This window comes from Trichogramma pretiosum, unplaced genomic scaffold, assembly GCF_000599845.2.
Source record: "Trichogramma pretiosum strain Unisexual culture from Peru unplaced genomic scaffold, Tpre_2.0 scaffold3, whole genome shotgun sequence".
NCBI lineage: Eukaryota > Metazoa > Arthropoda > Insecta > Hymenoptera > Trichogrammatidae > Trichogramma > Trichogramma pretiosum.
Window position 1 is genome coordinate 753,249 of NW_019641698.1, and position 23,091 is coordinate 776,339.

General features: G+C 40.4%; 2 protein-coding genes across 2 annotated transcripts in view; both read left to right on the top strand.

Moving 5' to 3' along the window:
- The window catches only part of LOC106652915 (brefeldin A-inhibited guanine nucleotide-exchange protein 3), a 42,654-nt gene that overhangs the window by 6,686 nt on the left and 12,877 nt on the right, over positions 1-23,091 (top strand). Inside the window, exons 6-10 of the mRNA XM_014372093.2 lie at positions 5,722-6,024; positions 6,110-6,343; positions 6,747-8,303; positions 9,734-11,517; positions 11,583-11,715. Coding sequence (XP_014227579.1) covers positions 5,722-6,024; positions 6,110-6,343; positions 6,747-8,303; positions 9,734-11,517; positions 11,583-11,715 — 4,011 coding nt within the window. The remainder of the gene's footprint in view (positions 1-5,721; positions 6,025-6,109; positions 6,344-6,746; positions 8,304-9,733; positions 11,518-11,582; positions 11,716-23,091) is intronic.
- On the top strand, positions 25-2,401 carry LOC106652916. Its single transcript, XM_014372094.2, has 2 exons — positions 25-1,439; positions 1,537-2,401. The coding sequence occupies exons 1-2, from the start codon at positions 1,412-1,414 to the stop codon at positions 2,085-2,087; spliced, it is 579 nt and encodes a 192-aa protein (XP_014227580.1). The 5' UTR covers positions 25-1,411; the 3' UTR covers positions 2,088-2,401.

Genomic DNA, 23,091 nt, shown 5'->3' on the forward strand with positions numbered 1-23,091 from the left:
GGAAGCAAAAAAATTTTATTTTATTAACCATAAATAAATGAAGTTTGCAAAGGGCTGAGAGGGGGCTTCAATTTTTTAATTTTAATTTTTATATTAATTTCCTACTTTTTTTTATGATTTATTTTCATATAAGACTATAACGTCGAATAAAATTATTTTCTCAAACACAGGCTTTAACATAAAGTTCTTTTAGTTAATAACACAAAATATAGTTGACATAGTAATTATTATGCTAATTAATTTACAATTATCTATTTTATCTTTTATAATCGTCATTATAACTCGAGAATACCACACTGATATACTTACTGATATTATGAAAAAATTGTAATTATTTTTTTCGGGTTTGCCGACACAATACTAGAGTTTTCATCATATTTTTATTCTAAATAAATGCAAAAAAACTATTATAATAAATATTTTAATTTACAACTTTACACGAATTTGAATTTCGCGCTCACCGCGGGTGCTGCTTCTTACAGTTCTGATGTAAAGACTTTCCAACCGCCGCATTTTATTTCTAGTTCCATGTGCTTACAACTCGATTAGTTCTCTCTATTAATATAGATCTCGCCATATGAAAGTCATAGCATCAGTTTCCTCGCCTCTGCCACATGTCGAGTGTATAGTTCAGTATAGTTACGATACACACATTGCCACGCGGTTATCTAAAAAAATAAATCATCGACCGCTACGTGTATTTCAAAATTGGTGAAAAAAATCAATATTTTATAGTTCAAGCAATTTTGTTTTTGTGCATTGTGTTTGTGAGTGAAATGTCCACGTCCTCGAACCAATCCGGCGAAGTTTTCAAGGGAAAAGGCGGCATACAATTGGAAAAATTGAAAAAATTAAAATGCACGTATGACAAGGCAGACTGGTCGATCCAAGCATTGCGACATGGCTTTCTCTATCAACTCGATAATTTAATCCGTAATTGGAAGGGCCGATATCCAAATCTTCGATGCATTTTCCGGAATGAAGAAATGAATTATTTTCTAGAGAATTACTTTACTGACTATTGTTGCATCGTCAATGATTCTCCTCTAGGAAAACAATTCATTAATTCTTCGATTAGCAGCAAATATAATTTTGCTCAAGGAAAACGATTCATTAATTTTTTGATTCGCAGCAAATATAAATACGAGCCCGGCGTAGATAATAAAGGCGTTAAGGTGTTGCACCTAGCTTTAGAAAAAGGATACAAAGACTGGATCGAATGGCTTCTGAGGTTTGGCGCCGATCCCAATGGCGTCAACAAGGACGGAGAGACTGCGTTACATGTTATTATTCACAAACCCAACACACTTTATGATGAGACATTTTTAAAAAAATTCTTCGAAATCATCGACGACGAACAACTGACGTTGCAGATCGATGCAAAGGATAATTTAGGCCGAACAGCGTTGCAATGGGCTGTGGCAACTATTCGACCCCAGGTAGTCGATATGCTTTTTGATCGTGGCGCTGATCTGTCAAACTTCGTTTTCCCCGCTTCGTTTTCCCCGCAAAGTTATTTTGGCCAAATTTTTATAGATTTTCTCATCGTGATGCGTCCACCAGTATTTGAAAATTGGGGACAGTCGGCATTGGTGTTTGATATTCTGGCCGTCGTGCAACATCTCGAGACAAGAGGATACGAACTGGACTCAAGCGATGCTATGACGATTATGACATTTTTCTTTGATCGCGGATTGTACAATTCGGTGACTGGAGAAAAATATTGGTACGATAAAGAAGAGTTCGACAGCAAAGCAAAAGACTTAATGATAAACCCGGATCTGTCTGTTCACGACCTGGTTCAGTTACGACCTAAACAGGCGGCAAAACTACTCAAATTTGAAGACTATAAGGACTTCGTATTTTCGGAGAAATTTAGGAAGCTTCCCAAAGGATCCATAACGGCTTATATCAGTAACCTTCCCCAGATAATATCGAGAAAACTTTTCCTGCCATCGGCAGTGGAGTCATTCTTGAAACTGATTCACTACCGACTGCCAATACTTTGCTGTGACATGATCCTCGACAACCTGGGGAACGAAGATTTATACAAGATTTGCTTGGCTGCTGCAAGCAAAAGTTCGTAATTGCTCGTTATTTTGGATAGTAACAGATTTTAATTAGTACAAAAATAATGATGCTAGCCATGACTGTAACAATGTGAATATATAATGAATGCACAAATGAATGTAACAATTGAAAAAAAATAAAATAATAATAACCATAATATTACCCGAACATATCAGAATTTATGTAGCTATGCAGATAAATTTATGTACTTACATACCCTGGTATAAAATTAAGCAATCTTACTGGTTAATTATAGTCAACTGTTTTTAAACTGGCCAGTTGCAACTGGTCAAAAACTGCTCAAGTGTGTGCGGTCTGATCCAGCGCGCATCCAATAACATTTGCTGCTTGTTTTGTTAATAGTTCAAAAAATGAAATGAAAACAAAGTATATATTCTTCACGAGGGTTGGACCTAGGGGGCTGTGCTCTTCAGGATTTTCATTTTTCATTGTGTTCTTGAAGAGTAAATGGTTAGTTTCAACTTCATTTTTTGGGCCTGCAACACCTGTTGTGGAATAGCCCATTAATTATATTAATTATAAAAAGAGAAACAAAGTGGTCGTCTCATACTTGCTAAAATCTAATCTCAGATAGCACAAAATTAGAATAATATAACTTACAAAATTTTGCATGTTAACATAATATTTCCTAAACTACGATATTTATGAAGTACAATATTAAAAGAGTCTATTTATTTTTAAAATAAATTGGAAAAGCTGTTGCCAATACATTGGCAAAGGGCTTCCTCATGAAAAATTATTTTAATGAAAGAATTCGACTATTTGGTAAAATATTCAAACATTGTAAGGTCAATATGGGTATTTTCGCTCATGTCTCTATATTCGCTCAATAATTAATATTAACTATCTTATTTAACACATGAAAAAAATTTTTTTAATTGGTTGTATTGAGCTGATATATGTTTAATTTATTTATATTATTTGAATATTGGTATTAAGTTTTGATCTCACGTAAAAACTTGATTCAAAGTTGAGCGAAAATACCCACACTGATCTTACGGACAATATATCAGTAGCTAAATCGGTAATTTAAGTGTAAACAATATCATCATAAGCGATTTTCACATCGTCCTTTGAACACTGGTCGTGTTTATGGTAAAAACCAATTAGTTTGAACATTGTCTTTCCCGACCAAGCAAACCATAATACCAGCAGATAAATTAAACTCATTCCATTCCTGTGACACTAAGAAGAATCTATCGTTCCTATTAGTCACCAAAATGGATAAAGGCGAGAAGAAATCCGAGGAAGATGTCTCAGAAAATAATTCAAGTGAACAGGATATTGCTGTTTCAGACAACAAAAAACATGTTGGTCATATTTATCAGGAGTCATTTACACTAGAATCAAGCATGATAATACACCGAGACAAAATTCACAATGATAAAAAAAATTACGAATGTGACAAGTGCGAAGAAAAATTTGAGTTCCGAAGTCATTTGAGTAGACACCAAATATCAGTACACAGAGGCCCCAAAGATTTGGCATGCGACCAGTGCGAGAAAAAATTTGTGAAAAAATCGAGTTTGTTTACTCACCAAAAATTAATTCACAAAAATCGCAACGATTTCTTATGTAACAAGTGCGAGAAGAAATTTGAAAATAAGTCAACTTTACTCAAGCATAACAAAATATTCCACGAAGTTTTCAAAGATTATTTATGTGACAAGTGTGCGAAGAGATTTGGAAATAAACAGAGATTGCTCGTGCATATAAAAACAGTTCACGAGGGTATGATAGATTTCGTATGTGACAAATGTAAAAAGAAATTCGGACAAAAACATCATTTGCTCCGACATCAAAAGACAGTACACGAAGGTCGCAAAGATTTTGCGTGCGGCAAGTGCGAAAAAAAATTTGGTCGACAATCGGCTTTGCTACTCCACCAAAAGACGGTTCATGAAGGTCATAAAGAATACGCCTGCGACAATTGTGAAAATAAATTTCAACGTAAAAGTCATTTGCTTTTTCACCAAAGGACAGTACATGAAGGTCGCAAAGATTACCCATGCGACAAGTGCGAGAAAAAATTTAGGGCTTCGTACGATTTGGCTAGGCACAAAAAAGTAATTCACGAAGGTCATAAAGATTTTGTGTGCGACAAGTGCGAGAAGAAATTTGGACAACAATATCATTTGTTTCACCACCAAAGGACAATACACGAAGGTCATAAAGATTACGCATGCGATGTATGCGAGAAGAAATTCGGACAAAAAGTGCATTTACTCAAACACCAAAGAACAGTACACGGAGGTAAGAAAGATTTTGCATGTGACAAATGCGAGAAGACATTTGGGGATGGAACCTATTTAAAAAAACACCAAAAAACTCACGAAAATCGCAAAGATTACGCATGTAATAATTGCGAGAAGAAATTTGCGGAACGATACAATTTGATAAGACACCAGAGGGCAATCCACGAAGGTCGCAAAGATTTCGCATGTGACAAATGCGAGCAAAAATTTAGGGATCGAAGCCATTTGATTCAACACGAAAAGATAATTCACGAATGTCGCAAAGATTACGCATGTGACAAATGCGAAAAAAAATTTACAATAAAATCAAATCTGCTTAAACACCAAAAAACAGTTCATAGAGGTTGCAGAGATGATTACTCATGCGACAAGTGCGAGAAAAAATTTACACAAAAACCGAGTTTACTCAATCACCAAAGAACAGTACACGAAGGTGGGAAAGATTTTGAATGCGACAATTGCGAGAATACATTTACCCAAAAATCGAGTTTACTTAATCACCAAAGGACAGTACACGAAGGTCGGAAAGATTTCGCATGCAACATTTGTGAGAAGAAATTTGGGCAAAAATCGGGTTTGATCAAACACCAAAGGGCAGTACACGAAGGTCGCAAAGATTTCGCATGCAACATTTGTGAGAAGAAATTTGGGCAAAAATCGGATTTGATAAGACACCAGAGGGCAATCCATGAAGGTCGCTAAGATTACGCATGTGACAAGTGTCAGAAGAAATTCGGAATAATAAATCTGATTTGATACAACATCAAAAAACAGTTCATAGAGATGGCAACGATTACACATGTCAAACTGGCGAGAAGAAATGATGATTGACAATTGTACATATGTACAGCGTTACTTATACATATGTTCGAGTACAAAGTTTCAATAAAAATTCTGCCAAAATGATTAAAGTCTTACCAGATATCAACTATCATTACACCTTTGTACTGTGTCGTTGTGGCGTGTTTTCAGTTTTCGCGTACTAATAATTACTATACTCTCTGTACATTTTAGATTCTAGCTCTTTATGCGACCATCAGCCGCGAGTTTTTTCCACTTCTTGTTTGGAAATATGAATTTTCGATAAACGCTACGTAATAATTCTCGTAATTGTTTTATTCTTCAAAAACCTTATATTGAAACTCTTGGAATCGCGTCAGTGAAAAACGAAAGTTTGCACGGAGGTGGCACTTTTTTCACGGCCGAAATTCTTTGACGTTGTTTAATTTAATATTCAATATGTTCTACACTATCCAAATAAATAAATTAAAAAAGAAAATGAGTTGTGATATTTTTGTCAATAAGCACACGATCATTTACATATTTTGAAGTGAAACGTTTTATCATTACCTTATCGTTACTTTGTACATAACAGTGCGCGCAACGGCAGCACCGTCGTCTTTCTGCTCGAGTGCCTGCACACGCTGATCTCGTCGCTGCCCGCCAAGATCCACACCAACTGCCACTTCACGACCTTCCTCTGGCAGAAATTCTGCCCGGCGCTGATCGCCTTTCTGGGTACGCCGCGCGTCGACAAGAGCTTCCAGTCGCGCGAGCACCCCCATCAAGGGGGAGGAAACCGAGGCGGTGGCGAGCCGACCCCGGAGCTCGGCCGCGGCTCCGGCTACCTGGCCACCTCCCTCGGCTTCGACAGCCATCAGGCCAAGACCGTCTATTGGTATTGATCATTGTTACGATTGTCCTGTACTCTTTTTTTTCGACGCTCGATTTTTCGATGATTCGTATATGTTGTTGCCGTGAAGCATCGGCACCGAGCTCGTCCGTATAGTTGGCTGCGTGGGACCTCTGAGGCCCGTGCTGGAGTCGGTTTTTCATCGGATGCTCCTGTACCCACCTCCGCAGCAACGTCTGGAGTCCTTGAAAGCCCTGAAAGAGCTGCTCCGGAGTCCGAGTCGAATCGCCGATTTCGCCGGACCTCTGCTTGTGGACGACGACAAATCCAGCCAACTTCAAAGCGACATGGCCCTGATGAGACTGTAATGATTCTGTTTTTATCTCTTGTTCTTATGCAAGCTCTTGACTCGAATTTCCATAAGATCTTACGTTGCATCTTACAAAAATCTTACGTATTTTTATCGACACTTAACGTTCTTACATAAATTCTTACATAAGAATTTTTTCAACTAGAAAACCTTAAATATTTTAGTAATGACTTGCGCAATAATTTACGTAAGAACTTAGGTAAGATTTTGATCTACCCTTTCTTATTCGAGCTTTTGAGTTGAACCAGCTTTCATGTAAAGACTTATACGGTAGATAATCCTACGTAAGATCTTACTTAAATCTTACATACGTTCTTATCAAGAACTTGCATGAGAACTCATTCTCAATATTTTCATTGCGTCAAAAAATTCCTCGACCGATTTTTCGTTGCTTCAGAGCCATGGACTCGATCGAGGAATCGACGAGCGGAGGCCTGGCCGTTCTCCAGGCCAGTGTATCCTGCGTCGTTGCGCTGCTCTCGGCCCTCCAAGAGCTCTGCGACGGCAAGGCCATCAGCCACGAGTACACCTGCGCCATCAACGCCCTCTACGAGGATCTCGAGTCGTGCGACTATCGGGGCCCGCTGACCTATCAGAGCATGGCCCGACTGCCCAAGACCTATCGCGAGCAGCTCGAGCTCATGAAGAAGACGTCGACGCAGAAGGCGACGGACTCGGACTCGTCGGGTCGCGGTCCGTCCGAGGAGGAGGACGACGACGATGTCGAGGATGGGAATTCGACGGATACCGAGGGACCACCGACCGAAGAACAGACGACCACGACCACAACGACGATCGCGGACGATGCCGCGAGCGTCCAGATCGAGGACAGCAGCGACAGCTACGACCTGGCCAACGAGCGGGAGCGCGAGCGGCTGGAAAAGCTGCCCAAGTGCCTGCACGTGGGCAGGCAGTTCGTCGAGGAGTGCAACGTCGACGTGGAGCGCCACAACGCCCGGATGTTCGTCAAGACCCTGAAGCAGGACCTGATACCTCAAGTGCTCGGGCTGAGGAGCATCATCGAGGTGGACGAGGCGCTGCAGAGCTTCGCCTCGAGATACTGCCAGGGTGTGTACGCGGCCCAGCAGCGGACAACCGAGACGAGTAGTAGCAACGACGACGACGATTGCGCTCTGATCACGATCATGAACGCCGACGGGATCTACCTGGCCACGTACGCCGCGCTGCTTCTCAATCTCAAGCTCATACGCCAGAACTATTACGAGGACGACTCGAGCAAGCTCCTCGTCACCGAGGGCCAATTCGTCGAGGAGGTGCACGGCTCCGGGGTCCTGGTCTATCTCTCGGCCACGTGGCTGTCCGAGCTCTACCAGCAGGTGCTCGCGTCGAATCTGCTGGCCAAGTGCGGCTACGATCCTCGCTCGCAGGACAACAACGCCCTGGTCAATGCGCTGATCGACGTCGACGGTATACCGGGGACCAGGCCCGGTGGTCAGCTGCTCTCGGACTATCTGCGCCTGGAGCGATGTCAGCTGCAGCGCCAGGAGGCCACCCCGGAGTCCGAGGCCGGTACCAAGCTGGCCCGACGGGTGCTGACCTGCTGCTGGGCCAGCATAGTCAATGTCCTGGCCAGCGGACTGAATCCCTGTAGGGACGAGCTGCTCAGTAAGGGCCTGTTGACCAAGGACGACGGCAAGAAGGGCATCAAGGACACGATCACTCTGGCGCTGGAGGGTCTGCAGAGGGTCGCGAGCCTCAGCAACGTATTGGGTCTTCAGGCGCGATGCGGCACGATCTTCGCTCTGCTGGCCAAGGCAGCCTGTAGCGAGCAGCTGATCTCGAGGCTCCGGCGTACCAAGGACGTGCTGAGACTGAAGCTGCAGAACCGAGCCACGAATCTGCACACGTCCCACGCCACTTCCATGGACGTGCTGCTTTCGAAGGGCCTGGAGTTGAGCAGCCATGGAAGCGATTGTTGGCCTCACGTTTTCACGTAAGTCAATTGAGCTCTATGATGACATTTTATTAATTGTAATTTAGTAATTACAATTTACTTGCCAGTTCGCAGGACTGGTTTATTATTAGAAAAGATTAACAAAAAAAAAATAAAATAAAATAACATAAAGATAACTATGGGCTAAGCCATAGTTATGATGGTCAAAAAAAATTTTTTTCTCAAATTATGTACTTTTAAAGAGTACATTGAAAAGTGAAAATCCTGAAAGTTTCCGCTCTCTAGGTCAAACCGTATTGGATTTTCAGAGTCTTAATGTTGAATTTTCTTTTTCTGCCCATATTCTGCTTGCAATTCTGATTTTATGGGGTTAATATGAAAAAATTGTTAAATCATGGTTTTTAATGTAAAATTTGATGTAGAATTCAAATTTGTACTTAAAAATCATAATAAGAAGTGGAGTCTCCATAAAAATGATATTTTCATGCATTAATCATGTCATTGTACAAAAATAGACATGTTCGTATCCAGCGATATGGCCAATATTGTAATATGTTCATCGATACATCAAATTACAATTTCTGATGAATTTTGGTTATCGGCAGACAAACAGAATTCATTAATGAGCTTGATATGAGTCAAGAAACATGGTTTTTCTCTCATTTTCCTTGATTTTTGACTTATATCAAGCTCAATAATGAATTCAGTTTGTCTGCAGATAACCAAAATTTATCAGAAGTTGTAATTTGATGTATCGATAAATATATTACAATATGGGCCTAATTGAAGGATACGAACACATTTATGTTAGTACAGTTATATGATTAATGCAGGAAAATATCATTTTTATGGGGTTTCAAGTTGTAAATATGATTTTTAAGTACAAATTTGAATTCTACATCAAATTTTACATTCAAAACCATGATTCAACAATTTTTTCATATTAACCCGAGAAAATCAGAATTGCAAGCAGAATATGGGCAGAAAAAGAAAATTCAACTTTAAGACCCTGAAAATCCAATACGGTTGGACCTAGAGAGCTGAAACTTACAGGATTTTCACTTTTCAATGTACTCTTTAAAAGTACATGATTTGAGAAAAAAGTTTTTTTTGACCATCACGCTAACTCTGGCTTAGCCCCTATATTAAAACTATGTACTTCATTAAAAAATTGTATATTTAACTTCAAACTAGCAATGCATAACTTTTGTGTTTTTAAAAAGGGTTAACAATCCATTCCTGTATTTTATTTTTACAATATTTAATTTTTTGCTATACTTTTAAGCTCCATAGGCAGCCTATCATTATTAATAATTTCCGAGTAGTAACTGATCTTTGCTAACTTTCTAACTTTTATTTCTATTAATAGAATCGATAATTGTTTTCTTTTGGTTCTAATAATAAATTTATTAATTCGTATTGTTTTTTGACATTTACGCGTAACAAAAATTAATTAATAATTATTACAGCTGTTGCCTGTACGTGAGCAAACTCGAGCACGACTTCTTCGGCAAGAATCAACAAAACGTGTCCATCGCCAAGAGCAGCAGCAGCGGCGTCAAGAAGGAAAAGAAGGAGCCGCCGTTGAGCTCGAGCGAGTGCAAGACCAATCAGGAGCGGCTCAAGCTCAGCTTCAACATGGTCGGCGACGACGACGAGGACGACGCCGCCTGCGTCGACGTCTACAGCTTCCTGTCGACCCCCTACACCCAGAGCTCGGCGCAGGACAGCGTCGCCGAGATCATCCAGCAGTCCAACGCCGATCAGCAGTTCAACGGCATCCTGCCGTCGGAGTACGCGGCGAAAATCGTTTGCGCGCTGTCTCAGCAGGTCGATCGTCTGTTCGAGGACGCGGCGCTCAAGCTCAATCTGCGCGCCCTATGTCTGTTCCTCCAAGCCCTGTGTCGCTCGAGCAAGGACCAATTGTTCAAGAGTCAGGGTAGCGATTCCAAGAGCAAGGACAGGATCTGGTGGCGCATGAGGAGCAACAGCGGTAGTAACAGTAACAAGCCACGCGACGAGGAGCTCAACACTCTGCTGCTCTCTCGTCTCGGCGAGGTCATGCTCAAGTGCGTCAAGAGCGGCCGCCCGCTGATCCACGCGATGCGCGCCTGGAGCATCCTCGGCCCGCACTTCATGGAGGCCGCCTGCCACAAGGACCGGGCCATCTCCAAGAAGGCCGTGGAGTGCATCTACGACTCGATGGCCGCCCTGCTCAACGACCAGCTCGAGCTGCCGCACTTTCACTTCAACGAGGCGCTGTTCAAGCCCTTCGAGAATCTGCTCTGTCTCGAGCTGTGCGATCCCGACGTGCAGGACCAGATCGTGAGCTGCATCTGCGAGTTCGTCGAGACGAATCGCACGGAGATCAGGTCGGGCTGGAGGCCGCTCTTTGGGGCGCTCAAAGTGGCCACGGTGGGTCAGGCCGAGAGCGTCGAGTCGGCCCCGCTGCTCGAGGTCTTTCGCGTCTTTCTCAGCACCGACAATCCACTGGTCTTCGCCAATGCCGCCCTCGATTGTATATTGTGTTTACTCAAACACGTACGTGGCTGCAGCGATACCGAGACATCGACGCCGACGAAAACGACGGCTCCTCCTCAAACGAAGTCCGACAAAAATAGTCAAGATCGATCGGCGGAAAACGACGTCGAGAACGGCGACAAGGGCCGTAAAACGAAGCTCTGCCTCGAGAGCCTCAAGTACCTCGTGAGCTGCAGCGAGCTTCTGGCCAACATGTATCGCATGCCGGCCTGCCCGATCTTTCACTCGGCCCAGCGCGTGCCGCGCGCGTCCTCCTCTGCCTCGCTGCCGCAGTACGTCGACCCGAGCCTGCCCAACGACGGCGAGATCATCGCCGGCTCGCTGCACGACGCGTCCTACGAGCTGCTCACCAATCCACAGCCCGCTGAATCTCACAAGCTCGCGAGCTTGCAGGCCCTCGACCAGCCGAGCGGCGTGCTCGGGGTCTGGTACTCGCTGATCGAGGGTCTGGCCAGCGCCACGATGATCTGTCCGCGCGCCTACCAGCCGCACGCCCTCGAGACCCTGTTTCATCTGCTGCGCTCGACCCTGGAGACGCCCGGCCCGCTGTTCGGACTGTACTGCGTGAATCATCTGCTGCTGCCCATGGTGCAGAACTGGCTGCGGAAGACGTCGAGGATCAGTCGGGGCTGGGACAGCTTCGCATCGAATTTCAAGCAGTGCTGCGGACTGACCACCGACCTGGTCGTCGATTTTATCGAGCATTTGCAAGGTATGCGATGATGAGTGTTTTTTTGTACTAGAGCTTGAATTGATCGACTGAATTTGAAACGATAGGACCCAAGGCCGAGAGGGACGAGACGTACTTGTCGTTGAGCACCCTGATGGTGAAGCAGCTTTTTCTCGTCATGACCGAGTGCATCGTCCAACCGACGGAGAGCATAGCTCGGCTCGGCTGCGCCTGTATCAGGTACCTATACATACCTTTTTTTGTTTTACGAATGGCCCTATTATTATGACGGGCAAAGTATAGGTAAGACATTTGAAGACCTATCGTAGCCCATTGCTTAGATGGCTTTTAGCTGTAACAGCTGGTACACATTGTAACTTGTGAACTGCGAAGTTTGTTGGATTGGGCTCGTACTTGTATACTTATAAGTAAAATGAACTGCGATATTTCAATCGACAATCATTGTGTTCCAAACGAGCTTTATACGGAGTAAAGTCATTGTTTTTTACTCTGCGCAGTGTCAAGTTGTCGTTCCAGAGTAAGGAGTAGGTACCCTGGAAAAATTGATTATATTTTACTTAATGTACGAAAGGTTGAAGGTTTTTCACAATCAAGAGAAGCGTTTAATTGTTTGAGAAAGATTTTATTGTTCTGCATAAAATTACAGGATATTTATGTGAAGGGTTTTCTAAAAAAGTTTCTTGACACATCTCACGCCTCTAAGGTTTTCAACGTTCATGTAATGTCATTATGTGCCTTTTGAGTACTTTCTGATATCCAAATGATTTGTGGCAAATTTTGCACTTGAAGGGTGTGATACGATCATGTACTGTATTTATATGACTTTTGAGTAAATTCTGATATCCAAATGATTTGTGACAAATATCACATTCAAAGGGTTTGATACGATCATGTACTGTTTTTATGTGTTTATTAAGGTCACCTTTTTGTCCAAATAATTTATGACAAATATCACATTCGAAAGGTTTGCTTCGATTATGTACTAAATTTATGTGATTTTTTAAGGTACATAAGTATCCAAATGATTTGTGACAAATGTCGCACTGAAAGGGTTTGCTCCGATCATGTACTGCATTGACGTGCCTTTTGAGTTTACTCTGGTATTCAAATGATTTGTGACAAATCTCACATTTGGGAGGTTGGCTACAATCATCTACTACATTTACAAGAGTTTCCAGATCATGCTTGTGATAAATGTAAGATTCACATGGTTTAATCTGATTTTGTACTGTTATTATGTCCTCTTTGAGTTTATCCTGGTATCCAAATGGCTCTTTGCAATCCACCACTTCCAAGCATTTGTTATAATTATGCAGTCCTGTATTTGTACGTCCACTGAGATGACTCTGGTATCCAACTGATTTGTAACAAATGTTACACGCAAGGGGTTTGCTACAATTATGTACTTCGAAATCAATGCACATATTTTCATTTATGTCACTGGTCTGATTTTGACTTTCTATTTTCAAAATTGGTAGACAATTCTTGAACTCAGTCTTGCAGATGCTTGTCGATAGCAATTTCAATTCAGTTTTAACATCTTTGCACTCAAAATCAACGAATATACTGTCACTGGTCAGACTTTTGTTTTCTATTTTCACCATAGATTGACAACTTTGATACTCTGATTTGCAGTTGGTTATTAACAGAGACTTGGGTTCAAGTTTAACATTCTTGCACTCAAAATTGATGGATACATTTTCATCTAAATTTTTGAATGAACCAATCTCCTCTTTCACATGACTTGTCTAAAATTAAAACCGTAATAAGTTTTTGATAGTGGAAAATTAAATTATAATCGTTAAAAGATAATTCAAATCATCAATCTTACCAATTGTTCACGAAATGACATGGTTCCAAAGTTTTTGACATCACGTTTGTCCACGGAATCGTAATTATTATCTTCGCCTGTATCTGACCAAGTATCGCACGGCTCTTCTTTCACCCTGAAGAATAATAAAGTTTGATAAAGCGATCGCTTAATAAAGTATTATGGAATGCACAAAAAATGTCATACCTAACAGCGTCCTCTCTGCTTTCCATCATTCGCTGTTTTGTTAATGTAATCAGTTATTACAAACCACGTTTCTACGACGTACACCAAGAAAATGCTTTAGGTTAGATGCTCCGAGTAGCCAGCACTGTATCGTTATTTCACAAATTCGCAAACATTCGTTTATTGCAGGAATAGCTTTAAGCTCTCTTTGTTAGTGACTGAACGCATCATTCGCGAGAAGAACCCGCGATTTTTTTAGCTCCTCGCCCCTCGGCGATACTTTCCCCCTCTACTGTCGACTGACCGAATACTCAATGATATGTAGTACAGCGAATGCGATATTGACGTGTGCCAACTGCCTATACAGCTATACACCGAAATTGCAATAAAAATGTTATTCATGCAGGCGCAAAATTTTCTTATAAATCGTACGATAAGATGTGTGGGGAGAAACATTCTCACAAAAACACCCCTCTCTCTTTTTTACATAACGCGAAAAAAGAGGCTGGCTAGTTTCTTCAAAATAAATGTTGACTCGGGTAGATAGCTCGTACCTACGATCCAATGCACAGATTTTTCAAATTCCTGATAACACGATCGAGTATGTACAACACGGCTATAGGTATGGTTTTGTGCACGCGCTCAAAGTACGCGAGACGCATATCGAATACGCGTAATTCAAGCCGACACAATTTATACTGCACGTACACATATCATCGGTGTGTTGTACACACGCTCCCATGCGTTTGATGGCTAATCGAGTCTTGTGCGAACTTGTCATCTCGCTCAACGCTATCCTATCCTACGTATCGACACGCACGTATGTAAGTACGATTAACTATTTACGTCGGCGCGACGGCAGGTGTGTGTATACATGCGGATCGTAGCTCTCTGCGTGTAGTCTCTGTATATAGATGCCATAACTGCAATATCTGTCGTCGAGTGCGTGTATACGGGTGTACGATTTCACTCGTCGATGTCTTTTTTTTTTTTGCCCACTGTATACATATAAAACGTATCATACCCTTGCACGCGCGCGCGCCCAGTCATAATATACACGCGACTTTCTCACAGTTAAAAATAATACGCGTAAGTAGTCTGGGATCAAACATCATCAGCATCAGCAGCAGCAGCAGTACTGAATTACTGATCCTTGCGTAAAATTGCTCTCTTTCTCTCTATCTATCTCTTGTGTGAGCTCTCCGCTATGATCTGGAAAATGAGGCGTGACAGCTCTCAGCCTCGCGTCGTCGTCTGTATACCTATGCGCGCGTGTGTGCACGCGACGTGCAGCTATATGTATGTGTACCATCTGATACGCAACGATGATACACGACACCCTCGTACTGATATATATTCGCGCTGCTCACGTCTATATAATAATGTGCGTGTGCCGCTGCATAATACATATATACTTAACTTGTCTCTGTATTATAATGCACACGATACGCACGTGGATCGTTGATACGTGAGATCGATCGCCGTCGTTGGCGTACGGTATGAATGAAAAGATCGTTGCAATAATACAATTACTCATTCATAATCAACGTCACACGACATGATAAGTAATTATTATTCATAATTTTAGATCGTGTTGCATGTATATTGGCTCTTGCACCCAGATAATTCATTTTTTTTGTCAATGTATCGATACTTCGAATTTCGGTTAAAAAAAAGTTTCAAACAAGTTCCAGTAGCCATTTCCTTTCTCATTACACGCGTCTTAGATTCACGGCATCGATTCGTATCTCGTCCTCTCGCACAAGTATCGCCTCGATCTTTCTCTACCTTTTTTTTTTCTACTACATCGTGTGCGAGTAACTCGATCTTCGTCAAGGGGTATCGATTTTACGCTCGCGCGCGCGCGCGACTCGCGACGCTTAAAAACGCCTGTACAGAGTACCGGTATGGTTCCTGCTGCGCTGTAAGTATATCAATAATAATATGCAACCTAGCGGATCTCGTTATAGAGTGCGATCGATGAAAAATCAACGAGGAGCCGACAATGTTGGCTATATGGCATGCGCAGGGTAATGCGAGATCGTAGCAGAAGCAATTGCGTGGGATCGATGACTGACTGTGTCAAAATACGTCTATAGGAAAACAAAACAAAAAATTCAAGTTTTTTTTTCAAGTTTATTTAATTCAAGTATTTAAATGATATGCAACATTTAACGTATCGTCATTGTGAGTCTTGGATCGTAGCCGCCAAGCAAATATCATACAAATGTTCGTTCTTCAGATTTTCGATGATTTTTTCGCAGCAGAGAATAGGCAACTGATAACGTGTGAGCTCGAATAAATAAACCAGGGCCCAGCGCCGGAAAAATCTTCTCGATATTTTCTCGCACAGATGCTCGGCACAACGGAGGCAGAGCCAGCGATCTTTCAAAGGGAGCCAGTCAACTACCCAAAGGTGGTACTCGTAGAAATTTTGATACGTGAATCGTTTCTCCGCCTCTTCGGGTCGTAACCGAGTCAGATCGTAGAGCGACAGACACGAAGTTGTCGCGAACTTCCTCGGAATGATCATTATATTTTTTGCTTGCCTCGCGAACTCTTTGCTATCGTACCAAGATCCCTGAAGTTTCTCCAACTTTTCGAACAATTCGTACTTGGCGAAAAATTTCATCATCGTCAAGGCGTCGCTTCGATCGAGCTCGTATCCTCTTTTCTCGAGATGTCCGATGACGCCCACTACGTCGGTCGCTAGTTTCAATTTAAAGTCATGCCACGTTTGGTTGGGCTCGCATCTATTGACGAAGTCGCTACTGGGAGGGAAAATGAAGTTAGACAGATCGGCGCCACGATCCAAGAGTAAACCGACCACGTGCGGCGTCAGATTCGCCACGGCTATTTGCAGCGGTGTCTGGCCCAAACTGTCCCGGACATCGACCTGCACCCGTTGATTATTTTCGTCGTTCAACTGGAAGAATATTTCCACCAAGCTATTGCCGACATTATTCAGGCAAATAATGTGCAGCGGTGTCAGTCCCTCCGCATCGGCTGAATTCGGGTTGGCGCCTTTATTCAGCAATGCTTGAACTGTATCTTCGTGGCCAAATCCACAGTACTTGTATACCAATGAATCGCGGTGAATCGCCAGTTTCTTGCCAAATGAGATTGGGATCTTGGCCGAGCTCGAGGAATTTTTCGACGACGTCGTAGCAGCCCCGAGACACGCAGGCCACATGAAAATGCGTGAGGCCTGACTCGTCGGCGTAATTGGCGTCGAATCCGTATATTCCGAAAAGAACCGAGATCACGTTATACTTGGAACGACATCTGAACGCATAATGTATTGGTGTGGTACGAAGCAACAATGGTTTGTCGTCATCATTAATGTCGGGTTTGTCATTGTAGCCAGTGGCGATCACAAACTCAACGAGTGTAGTTAGGTAAATCACGTTTTCAGCGAAATTCACGAGCTCTACCGACTCTGTGAGTAGCCAATCGATTTCACCAGGACGAAAAATGTCTCGGAGATCCGGAAGATGGCCCTTCCAATTCTCGATCAAGTCATAAAGTTGAGCCAGGAATTGTCGTCTTTCCTTTTCTATCTCCAAATTGAATGTTCCTCGTAAACTCTTTAATTTTTTCAAGTTCACTTGACCGCAAGAAGCCATGTTTTAGCACTGGTATTCGTCGATTTCTGTTTACTTAGTCAGACATTTTTCTAAGCACTTCAACACAAAAAACAGTCGCTTATAATCTAAAGTACTACTGTACACTTTTTTGTGAGAATCACTCGGTGTCGTAGATGCGATTTTCCTTTGTTCGCGGACTGGCGAGTGGCGTGTCGTAACGTGTACTGAAAGTTTAAGGTGGTAGCGTGCAACGAACACGAAATAGCACGAACGAAGTAAACTCGAGCGAGAGAGAAACAGAAATGTACCTTATGCTCACATGCACAGGGCGAGCGAGTATAGAGGCAAAAGCGGGCGCGATGGAGCGACGCCACGTAATTATAAAGCTTGGTAGCGACAACGGATAGGAACGGCAATTTTTGGAATTATAATTAAAATTTTTTTTTTATAATATGTAATATATATCGTATAACGGTCTAATTGACTCGATATTACATATGGATTTTTTTTAGTATGCTTACTTTTAAAAGATCAAATAAATTTCTCGAAAAAATCGTCGCCAAGCTGGAATTTTAAAGTGGTTCAGATATTTTAAACAAAATGTATAAACGGATAAATCAGATATTCAATTATAAACATTGTGATACCAAAATTTTGACGTAGTCCCTCGACACACTGCTCGTGTTTATAGTAAAAACAAATTAGTTTGAATGTTGTCTTTCCAGATGAAACGAGTCATAAAAACAAAAGATATATTTTACTCGTTCAATTTCCATGGTACCAAATAGAAGAATCTATGGTTTAATTTAGGTATCGAAATGGATAAAAGTGAGAAGAAATTCGAGGAAGTTAATTTGGAAAATAGCTTAAGTAAGCATCATATTGTTGTTTCGGACGACGAAAAATATGTTTGTGATATTTGTCAGGAGATATTTACACTGGAATCGAGCATTATAACACATCGAGACACGATTCACAATGAACGTAAAGATTTTGCATGTGACAAGTGCGAGCATAAATTTGAGTTCCGAAGTCATTTGAATAGACATCAAATAGCAGTACACAAAGGTCACAAAGATTTTCCATGCGACCAGTGCGAGATAAAATTTGTGCAAAAATCGAGTTTGCTTACGCATCAAAAATTAGTACACAAAAAACGTGAAGATTACTCATGCAACAAGTGCGAGAAGAAATTTGAAAATAAGTCAACTTTACTAAAGCACAACAAAATATTCCACGAAGTTTTCAAAGATTACTTATGCGAAAAATGTGCGAAGAGATTTAGTAATAAACATAGTTTGCTCGTACACATAAAGACGGTACATGAGGGTCGCAAAGATTTACCCTTCAAAGCCTCCAAAGATTACTTCTGTGACGATTGCGGTAAGAAATTTGCCCAAAAACGTAAATTGCTCTCCCACCAATGGAAAGTACACGGCAGTCGGAAAGATTTCACATGCAGCATTTGTGAGAAGAAATTTGGACAAAAATCAGATTTGTTGAAGCATCAAAAAACGGCCCACGATGGTTGTAAAGATTATACATGCGATAAGTGCGATAAGTCATTTGGACAGAAATCAGATTTGCTTAAACACCAAAGAACAGTCCACGAAGGTCATAAAGATTATCAATGCGATAAGTGCGAAAAAAAATTTGGATGGAAATCGACTTTATTCTACCATCAAAAGAAAGCTCACGAAAGTCGCAAAGATTACCCATGCAACATTTGTGAGAAGAAATTTGTAAAAAAATCGGAAATAATGAGACACCAAAGGACAGTACACGAAGGTCGAAGAGATTATGCATGCGACGAGTGCGAGAAGAAATTCGGACAAAAACATCATTTGCTCCGACATCAAAAGACAGTACACGAAGGTCGCAAAGATTTTGCGTGCGGCAAGTGCGGAAAAAAATTCGGATGGAAATCGACTTTGTTCTACCATCAAAAGAAAGCTCACGAAAGTCGCAAAGATTACCCGTGCAACATTTGTGAGAAGAAATTTGTAAAAAAATCGGAAATAATGAGACACCAAAGGACAGTACACGAAGGTTGGAAAGATTATCCATGCGACAAGTGTGAGAAAAAATTTGGACAACAATCCAATTTGTTAAAGCATCAACTGACAGTACACGAGGGTCGGACAGATTTTAAATGCGACGATTGCGATATGAAATTTAAACAAAAATGGCCTCTGCTCATTCATCAAAAGACAGTTCACGAAGGTCGCAAAGATTTCGAATGTGACAAATGCGAGAAAAAATTTGGACACAAACATGTCTTGCTATACCACCAAAGGACAGTCCACGAAGGTCGTAAAGATTTCGCATGTGAACAGTGTGAGAAAAAATTTGGAAAAATGTCAGATTTGGTAAAGCATCAAAGGGCAGTCCACGAAGGTCGGAAAGATTTCGCATGCAACATTTGTGAGAAGAAATTTGGACAAAAGAGGCATTTGACAAATCACCAAACGACTGTACATGAAGGTCGGAAAGATTACGCATGTGACAGGTGTGAAAAGAAATTTGGAAGAAGGTCGGATTTGATTAGACATCAAAGGACAGTCCATGAAGATCAGAAAGATTTCGTACACGAATAATTGATGAAGATTGCATATGTGACAAGTTTAGGAAGAAATCATGTTCTCCATCGAATTTGAGTTGACGCCAAAAAACAGTTCATAAAATTCATAGAAGTTACTTATCGGACAATTCTCGCAGTTTCTTAAGATTGCTTATGCGACAAACATGCGAAAAATGTGAAGACCTTGAATTACATTACGTATCTAATAATAAATTTGAATGCTTGATACTTCTTCATCAAGTTTACAACTTACTGAAAAAATATGAGGTTTTTTCAGAGTATTAGTAGTATATTCTGCACCATAAGGGCTTTCGAAATACTTTGGATCAACTTCAGAAAAGTTGGGTTCATTTTAATTGGGTTGGCCATAAAAGTTTAATTGTGTCTATTTTTATTAACATAATTAGACGACTTACTACACAATAATTTTAATATTACGATTATGACTTTTTTATAATTGCATTCAATCTCGTGTCAGATGATTTTATGAATAATTCATTGCTCATGCGATCGTCTCAAACTCAATGCAGTCATATGCTTCGAATAGTTTCTCAGAGAATAGAGTGTATTTCATTAGTGAAATAATAAGAAGTGCTGATTTTTTATTGTAAATAGTAAATATAACTTTTTTTTAACCAGTCGAAACGGTTTTCGTGGTTCCTCTAATCACTACGCTATCTGGACGGGCGATAAGAAGTGTCACATCATAAACAATAAAAAATCTAAGCAAATTAATGTATACAATCTTTTTTTATAGTTTATTTATTTGAATTATTTGAATGGTATTGAAAATCTGCAACATTAAATATCACTAGCCATAAAAAAAAACAATGCAAAGAGTCTTAGTCGCTTTACAAGCTTTGATCTGTAGCCGCGAGCGCCACGACACACGATCCGTCTGCGTCAGAGAGTTTCGATCGAGCCACGGTAATACCGGTGCACGCAACTCGCCAATATACCGATCTCGTAATCAGTGTTCAATAAATGGGGTGATTGTCTCGAAGAGCTTGCTACTCATGTCCGGTCTTGTACGCAGTTGAGAATCGTGAAATCGTAGATATAAATTATTTCCAACTTTTTCATACATTATTGAATATTGAAAAGCCATTTTAGGCCAGCTGCAGCTTAAAAACAGACGAAAATATCTTTGTCGTCACGCATCCAATTTTAACAATCAATCAAACATTAATACTTTAAAACTAGATTTTTGCATCTGCGTGTCATTATAAGCATGGCTATTTACACTTAAACATAAGTATTTTTGATATTTTTATGTCCAGGCAGTGATAAAAATTATTTTTCGGTCGTTATAGCAGTTTAAACAATGTCCATGGAAAATTTTCGATTTCGAGACCCAATATTAGCATGCAAGTGCGTGAGAAATATTTCTTTCGCATCCTAAATTTACAGAAGAGTTGTATTTTAGTGTTTTCTTTCGCCAAAAAGTTCACCATCGAATCTATTTTATATGTACCGTTCATGTGGCGTCTGATATTGTTTATTGTTATTGTCGTCACGCATGTCTTTGTCTTCGCGCAAAAATGCTTCTATCTACGTCTATTTTGATCATATCAAGACGAATTTTTATTTTTGATTTCTTGGAAATTTCATCTTCTTTAAATTCATATAATATATTATGGGTATGTTATGTATAATATATTATATTATGTATGGGTTCAAGTCAATTTTGAGTTACCAGTAGAGTTTGAGCGCAATATTAAACGTGTACCCGTATCAAATACACTCGCGTGTGTATTTTTTCAAGTAACAAAACAAACCATTTATTACATTTTATTATATTTTACGTAAGTATCTTTGAACATGCTTTTCGATAAATAGCGCAGGAGCATTTTTGAAAATTGTACCTGCGCACGGAGCTAAAATCGGATGAGACAGCATAATTTAATTATGCATCAGCGCAAAATATAAAACCTTTATTTATCGTACAAAAACTTTTCAAAGAGATCTCGGCTTTTACACTCATTTTGAACAAAAACTCATTTACGCGCGTAATATAATATATAGTATGCCTGCGCGAGTTTATCAGTCGAATCAGCTGGCCCTTGTGTACTTTTTTCACTTCCGCCCACGCATTTATTTTCTCTCACAGATCGTAGCATACGAAAATAGTCAATATAACGTACGATACGACTCCGCACGCAAATAGATATTAGTCGTGGTGATATTCTCGCAAGCGTCGAAAAAAATATAGTACTGGATAATTTTTACATCATTCCCTTCGTAAGTAATTGATTAAATTAATTTTTTCAAACAAATAGGATAAATATAAAAATTCAGGCTTAAAACTACATTTCCTGGGAATTTTCCTATAAAATGTATATTTTCCGAGTCGAAAGTGATTAAAAAGTAAAAAAAAACGCCAACTTTGCTATTTTCAATCGCGTTTGACAACATTGAAAAACAGTAGTTTTTTACGTGTCCAGAGTTTTTTATTAGTATTTGAACATCCATTTATGAAGTTTTTACCTTTATTTCGCGATTTTGTGTGCAACGCATTCGAGATATACGCGCCGTCTGCTACTTCCATGACACGACAATGATGTACGCTGAGAGAGAGAGAGCTCATAGTTAATTACGTGGTAAAATTTATCTTTTTTTTTTATTTTTTTCATCTTTATCGTTAAAAGCTCTGAAAAAAGTGACTTCATAGATAGATGATCAACGATTAATAAAAACTTTGACTACATCAAAAACATTGTTTTTTCATGTAGTTACATATGATTGAAATTGTAAAATTAACGTTTTTTTTAAATTCAAATTGCTTTTAACTCGGGAAATATGCATTTTAGAGAAAATATAGTTTCAAGCCTGAATTTTAAAATCTTGCCTATTTGTTCAACAAAGTCGATTTAAACAAATTGATACGTGAAAATCGAGTGATAAAATTGGGTTTGTCATTTTTCAGACGTTTGCGAAGATATCGCCTCGAATACATGAAAAAACGAACGCATCAAGCTATTCGCCGTGAAAAAAATTAACATCTTAAAATAGAAGTTACTGTGTGCTGTGTAAGTACGCAAAGCGATGTCTACGCTCGAGCTTTATTCTCAACTTGGAGACATTTTAAGTAAATTGAAGGCTTATAGTGTGGACAAGCAACGAAAACGTGAAATTCTTCATCGACTTCATACTTCAATCGTAAATTGGACGGAACCCGTCCCAAATCTCACAGACTTGTTTCAAAGAGAAGAGGTTGACTCTATTCTCGTGAATATCGTAGATTACATTGACAGAAACTATGACGATTTTGATAAAGGAAAAGTAATCGTAAACTTCATAGCTCGCACCGGTTACAGACACGAGCCAAAAGTTGATAAAGACGGCAAACCATTGTTATGTTGCACAACAGCACTGCATCTTACGCCCAAATGCAGGTTCTATAAATGGCATAACGTGATCAGAGATCTTTT